This window comes from Ciconia boyciana, chromosome 2 (genome assembly GCF_034638445.1).
Source record: "Ciconia boyciana chromosome 2, ASM3463844v1, whole genome shotgun sequence".
NCBI lineage: Eukaryota > Metazoa > Chordata > Aves > Ciconiiformes > Ciconiidae > Ciconia > Ciconia boyciana.
The window spans coordinates 150,975,558-150,982,956 of record NC_132935.1 but is presented as its reverse complement, the minus strand read 5'-3'; the positions used below and the strand labels follow the sequence as shown (position 1 = coordinate 150,982,956).

The window sequence follows — 7,399 nt, the reverse complement described above, 5'->3', positions numbered from 1 at the left end:
AATATTATATTCTTTACTGATAAAAACTTATTAAATCATATTCAATCCTGGACTGTAAATCAAGATTCCCATCTGGAAGCCATTTCTAAAAAAGAACAGCAGAATCTCTGTTATTGTCATTGTTCAGAAAATAACTATCCAGATATTGTTCATTTATAACTTACTAACCAAAATACTGTCCTGCTTTATTTTCCTTGAAGATTTTTGAAGTAACTGTCACTTTGCCAGACACCCATGCACAACATTGCATACCTCTTTGTCCCTTGTATTGAGTCCCATTTGAAAAATGGTCTTTTCTATTTTTTCATTTCCAGGGCCAAGACAGTGTATTGCACAATGTCCAATCTTTAAAAAAGCCTCACTTCAGATCATCTGGCATTTTTGAAACACATAGTTACTCAGAAGACAAGAGGTAAGTAGGAGATCACAACACAGAAATCAGAACCCAGTGAAAAATGAATAGTCATTTGCTTTCTAAGGATTAGGTTTTGAACATTGTTTGCCATTAAATTGTGCTTAAAGAAAAGACATCAACAGATTCATCATGTCCTCTCCCTCTTTTTACATTCTCACGTAGGTCACCTCTTGAGCTGAAACCCTGCCTTTCCACAAAACACTACTCCCTAATTAAAAAAAAACCACAATGGATTACAAGACTTTAAGATGCATAAAAATGTTCGTTAACAACTCTAGGCACCTAAATATTACATTTGTACTGAGACAAAATTAAATAAATGCAGGACAACTGGATTTTTTATTTCTCTAGCTCAGCCCTTTTCACCAAAACAGTAGGACTTTTGTTTGTTTTGTGAATGCCAAAATATGTAAATTTTGCAACAAAAGCGAGCTAATGAACAATAAAAGGAAATTGACAAATATTATTTTGTTTTCTCCTGATTTTCAACTTGTCTGACAAACTGCCCATGAAGGTGACCAGCTAAACTGCTATTTAACAGAAGGAATAGCTGGTATTATTTACCTTGAATGGCTTTTTTATTTTATGTAAGCCTCTACAACAGTTTTTTACAACTTGTATTACTGTTCTACTTTAACAGTAATAATCTACACCCTATTCTACAATAATGTGCGGAAAAATACACAAGAAAAATTGCTTACACATTCTGGCTGCAACTTTGAGATCGTAAAAAAAATTTCCAATTGCCCTTCTCTCCATGTTAACAAATTCTTCATATTCCCCATTTCTTTGTGCCAGTAACAAATGATCTCATCTTTGACTACGCTCAGGCAAACATTTCACCTACTGTTTTATAAAATGTCTTTTACATTAAAAATGTAAAAATAACTTACAGTAAAAAGTCACTAGTACATAAATGTACTACTACTAATTTACAGAATTAGCCAAACTTGGAGCAAATGCCATCTCTGGGTGGACCCAGTTCCTCAGTAAGCTGCTTTTGAGAATACATTACGACTTCATTGCCTGGAAGTGTTTGCATGCTGATTTTGAGTCACCAAGAGAATACTTTCATAATTCTTTAAGTGATTACTTAACACTTCAGCTTTCAGACAAAACTTTCTAAGATATCCATTTATAGTCTTGTGCGAGGAGGTATTAATAGCGTTGATCAATCAATCTGGTAAAAGCTAAAGGTGGTATTAAATATCCTTCAGTCTGGCTAAGTGAGGGAGTTCCTAAGTGCTTATTTTTTAGTGATAGCTGATGTAAGAAGGCATGACTTCTTGTCATCCAGCAAGACAAGCCTGAACACAACCAAGGGAATCACCCAGAGCTTAACTACCAATTCAATAACTGCAGGAATGACTTGCTACAGCCAATGTATGTCTGAAAACGTGCAAAAGACTATAGAGCACAGAGACTACGAGCAGACAGCAGGAACATAAATAGTTCATATCACATAAGGCAATGAGTGAGGAGTTTTGGTACTGAAGAATGCAGTTCCCAGAACCCAGCGAGATGTAGGGAGGCATGGCAGGGTACTTGCGTGTGAACAGGCACCACCTGGAAGTCCCTGCACCCACAAACTTTGCCCTAGGCTCCCTAACCTTCTCACCTGACTTGAAGGTCAGGGAAAGAGTACATGAGCAGCAAAAGTAATGAGATCTGATTTCTTACGGAATTGTGTGCTTTGTCCCTTAATCTTCTACTGTCCACCTTCTCCCTAAAACACCTGCTGGGCAAGGCTGAGGTTACCCATGTTCTAATTAGCCAGCATGGTATGAACAAAACACTTGGCTGGCTGGTTGCTGCAGAACGTGATCTGCAGTTCATATGCCTGCCTTTACCTCAGCAAGGGCATTAATTTTGCTTTCCCCTCCATTTAGCTACCTCAGGTTTTACAAAACTTTTAGGAGCTTAATTATTTCCAAGGCCACAACCCTCTGTGGAATATGGTCCAAATTTGCTATCAGGTTCAAAAATTACTTTGGAAAGAGGAAGAGGATGGGGACCAAAAGATAGAGACTGCGTGCTATAAATATTTTTTTTCTTAAGAAATGGAATTTGATTTTATAAGGGCAAACTGCAATACTATATGCTTAAATCCCGCAGAAAGCTACAGACTCATCAGCTGAGAATAATAGTAATGGATTAAAAATTGGTTGTATTACTCAATTGCAAGGTGACAACAATCCTTAATATGATCTGAAAAACAAATCAATCCTAGAATGTAGTAGTTGAGGAGCTTCCGAAAGAGGTGAAGGTTATTAATGCCATTGTAAAGGGCCCTGGTGAAATGTCCTTAGAAATAGTGCCATATCTATTTAAGAAAAACAAGCTCAGACTGGAACACAGGCGAGTAAGGGATACTAAGATGGTAAGAGAAATTAAGAACTTGCAGGCTGAGACTAGAGGAACTAAACTTGTTTAGCCTAACAAAGTGAAGTCTAAGAGAAAATATTCTAACTCAGAAACTCGGTGTAAAATCTAGCCAAAAAGTAGCCGTTGAAAATAAGGTAAAGGACTGGAGTTGGTGCAAGAACAAATAGACACAAACTAGTCATACTATTTGAGGTTAGACATTAAATCAGATGGTTTCTAGTCTTCAGAAGAGTTGGAGCAGTCTTCCTATGAGTACAGCTGAGCTACAAACTCAGTTTTTTCCCGCCACAAAGAAGAAAGGGGAAAAGCACCTCCAACATCTAGACCATCCATAGCCCTTTAGCTTCTACTACCAGATCCCAGCAGCATTCCTCGCTGTTGGCTTGCAGGACATGTTCTGCTTTTTCATTTTTTGACTTATCTGTGCCCACGGCAAGTTCCACTGGGAACTAAGCCTAAGCTAGTGAGCGAAGCTCCTTCTATGGCCAGTGGAGATGCATACTCTTTGAGGGCAAATCATGCAACTTATCTTAGCCACTGAAATATCTTCTTTCTTTCTTGCTGTTCAGTGGAACAGAGTGATCTCATTTAGGAATTCTATTTCTTACTCCACCGACTTCTTGCTTAAAATACTCAGCTCTGTGTGAAAACTCACTGTCTTCACTCCCCACCACCCATGGTAGATCATACTTTTACTCCCTTTCACATTTTGCTCTTTGCACCTTCTGCCCATCAAATTCAACTTTTTAATGGTCATTATTTCAGTAAAAATAAGAGATTTAATCCTTTCTGGAAATGCCTTCATACATAGTATTCCATAAAGAAAAGAAATTGCATTAAGTCTTTACCCAGGCTTTTTACTAAAAATGCTCTTTCATTTTCACCTAATCAAATGATTCATTTTCTGTCTTCTCAAAGTTATGCAGTGAAAGAAGAAAAGCCAATGCTATTCTTAAGTCGTTATTGTGCAGACTGCATGTACTTATCTGTAGTTACTGCTTGAAAGTTTCAGTAAGTAAAATGTATACGGACAATCACCTTGATGAAAAAAATGTATTAATCCCACACTGTTATTCTTTGAGATACATCCCATGTACATTCCATGACCTTCCTCATTATTAGAGGTTTCTTACCCAGCTGACCTCTGAGTTGGTAAAATAAATTTTGGCTACATTAACTCTATGTTGTTGGGACAGCTGGTTACTTCTGTTGGACTGTCCTTGAAAAGATTATTTTCCTAAGCCTTCGGAAGGACACATATTGCAAAGCTGAACATAGCTTCCTAACTTCAGCTAGTGTGCAACAGGTAACCATTCCTTCCTAGGTCAAACCTAAGCCCATTTTTATATTCTGATAGGTATTTTGGCGGACCCAGATAATGAAACTGGGGGGATTTACGGGTGGGAAGGGAATTCAGGGAAAACAGTTCTTATCTGCCCAGTGGTACAAAAGAGGAGACAGGCAGGTGGGAGTAAAGTATCAGCTTTACAACCTAAAAATTTAACCAGAGTGATAGCTCATTCACATTATGGAGCATGATTATGACTGGGAAAAGAATACTGATTTCCACTCTGTGTTTGGGGTGCTTTATTTGCATGCTTATAGTTTGTGTTGCCCTCAATATATGAAATGACTTTATTCATTGGCACTGTCCACACTTATTTCCTTTATTTTTTCAAGAAACGCTAATTTCACATTACATTTTCTTTTACAAAAACCATTTCAAGCATAATCTGTCACGCTGCCTCAAGAATTAAAAGTGGTCAATGTTAACCTTATTAATTAAAGCTGTTTTCTTGTAATGACGAGAAGCTAGTGAAAGGTTTAAGCTATACTGGCTAAAAGTCAAGCTAATTAAGGTATTTAGTGGTCTTCATTTAAACTCTGGTGTAAAGTAACTCTAATCACTACATTAATTCCACACCAAAAACATATCGCCTGTTTTATTATTTAAAATGTAGCTCCTCTTACCTTCTAATGAGAAATGCCGTACCCCTTCAGCCTCAGCTTCACTCACGCCACCAGCCCCATGCACTGCCCTGCTCACAAGCCTCCCGAGCAGCACCAACTGCCACACGCCTGACCCCTCTGTTGGCTCCCAGTCACCCTTCCCAAGTCAGAAATGTGTATTTTCCACAGTGCAAGCCCTATTAAGGTGCCCCTACCCCAGCACCAACGGATTTTGAGGGTCGCTGTGGATAATGGGGTGCCGCTGCCGCCGCAGCAGCAACCACCCAACGCACTCATCCATCCGCGGTCCGAGGTTCAACACCTTCGGCTTCCCCTCAGGCTGTCACCCCGGGGCACACCTCCATGGCCTGCACCCGCAGCCGCCGCACCAGGCTGCACGTCCAAGGCGGCGGCAGCCCGGGGTCAGCGGCCCTTCCCCGCCACCGGGCGCCGCTTGTGTTTACCCGCTTCTCCCGGTAACGGCTGCCGCCGGGCCCCGTCCCCATAGCAACGCCGCCGGCCTCGGCCGCGGCCCGAGCGGCGATGGCGGGGTGCGGCGCGGCTCACCCGGGGCAAGGTATGGGGGCGAGCGGTGAGGGGCGTCCATCCGCCGGGCTCCTTGCGTCCCTGGGGGGCTCCACGCTGCCGCCGGGCTCCAGGGTCCCTCCCGCCTCCTGCTGCAGCCCTGACCCCCGCTTCTGCCCCGGGCACGCCGCGGAGCGCGGGTGGGCCGGCGCCATGCCGGGCACCCCGGGCTTTCCTCAGGAGCGAGTCCTCCCCGCGCCCGTCTCACTTCGGTGGCTCTTGGCCCCTCCAGGCTTGACGGGCGTGTCTGTCGCCCCACTTCTTCCTCCTTTTAAAGAAAATGTCTGGGGGGTGTCATTGCTGGGTGGCGTATGTGTCTGTCCCTCTGCACATACAGTTTTTACCAGTGGCGTCAACTTTACAAGGAGAACCTGAGAGCCTTTTGTTACAGCCATAACAGAGGCCTTCTGCTATCAGCTCCCTGAGTTTCTAATAGCACCAGGAATTAATTAATCAAGATGAAAAAAACCTGTGTTTTCACCAGATTTTCCTATTTTTAAAAAAATATTTGCAAGTTTTCTTCTATTCCTCCTTCCCCACTTAGGGGATTTAAACAAGTTAAAAGAATGTAATAATTCATAGATATGTTTATTTCAAATTATAGCATCTGCAGCGTATTGCATTTATCATTTGAGAGCTCAGTTTGGTCATTCTCTGACTGTGTTTCTTTGCTAAGGTGTACATCTTTGATACTAGTTGAGACCATGGGAACGGCATTGGCAAGAGCAGCTCAGTGGACTGCTGCTGGTTCTGGAACTGGCACGCTCGAAATCACCCCTTTGAACGAGTCTCTTTTAAATCAAATTATTACGTTTGCGGAGGACTTCAGCACTAGACATCCTCAGGAAGCAGCATTTGTCTTCAGAGAGCCCCTAGAGTGGAAAACGCAATTGGGCTGTTCAGTATTTGGAGAGGGTTATGATATCAAGTAAGTCTGAACTGCAGTGTGTTTCAAAGCAAAACTGTGCTCATTTAGCATAAAGAAAGCCTTAGTGTATTTGTGAGGCTGAAATGGGTGGGTTTTTTACTGATATGTATTGAAAATTTTGAGTTAAAATTTGTAGGGTTTTTTTGAGAGTTTGAGACTATTCTATCTTGGTTGTGATACAGACCTGTTTAGCTAGTGATTTCTACAACTTGCACTGTCTATTCCTAAGACTGTTTACAATATGTGTCTAGCAGTGATTACCCTGTGATTTCTGTTAGTGTTAGGAGTGGCTCCTGTGTGGTGGGTTGACCTTTGCTGGATGCCAGGTGCCCACCAAGCTGCTCTGTCACTCCCCTCCTCAGCTGGACAGGGGGGAGAAAAATACAACAAAAGGCTCCTGGGTCGAGATAAGGACAGGGAGAGATCACTCACCAATTACCGTCATGGACAAAATGGACTCAACTCGGGGAAATTAATTTAATTTATTGCCAGTCAAAAGTCAGAGTAGGATAATGAGAAATAAAACAAAATCTTATAAACAACTTCCCCCCACCCCTCCCTTCTTCCTGAGCTCAACTTCACTCCCAATTTTCTCTACCTCCTCCCCCTCCAGCGGCACAAAGGGGATGGGGAATGGGGGTTGTGGTCAGTTCATTACACTTTGTCTCTGATGCTCCTTCCTCCTCACACTCTTCCCCTGCTGCAGCATGAGGTCCCACCCACAGGAGACAGTCTTCCATGAACTTCTGCAGCATGGGTCCTTCCTACGGGCTGCAGTTCTTCACGAACTGCTCCAGCGTGGGTCCTTTCCACAGGGTGCAGTGGACAGATTGCTCCAGTGTGGGTCCCCCATGGGGTCCCAAGTCCTGCCAGCAAACCTGCTCCAACGTGGGCTCCTCTCTTCACAGGGTCACAGGTCCTGCCAGGAGCCTGCTCCAGCGCAGGCTCTCCATGGGCTCACAGCCTCCTTCGGGCATATCCACCTGCACTGGTGTGGGGTCCTCCACTGGCTGCAGGTGGATATCTACTCCACCATGGTCTTCACCACGGGCTGAAGGGGAATTTCTGCTCCGGCGCCTGGAGCATCTCCTCCCCTCCTTCTTCACTGACTTTGGTGTCTGCAGGGTTGTTTCTCT

General features: G+C 43.2%; 1 protein-coding gene across 2 annotated transcripts in view; it reads left to right on the top strand.

Annotated features, from left to right (window-relative positions):
- The first annotated feature begins 6,039 nt into the window (after nucleotides 1-6,039).
- The window catches only part of ODAD2 (outer dynein arm docking complex subunit 2), an 88,394-nt gene continuing 87,034 nt past the window's right edge, over nucleotides 6,040-7,399 (top strand). For both annotated transcript variants that reach the window (XM_072851529.1, XM_072851528.1), the window contains exon 1: nucleotides 6,040-6,263. In XM_072851529.1, the coding sequence (XP_072707630.1) occupies nucleotides 6,040-6,263 (224 nt within the window). The remainder of the gene's footprint in view (nucleotides 6,264-7,399) is intronic.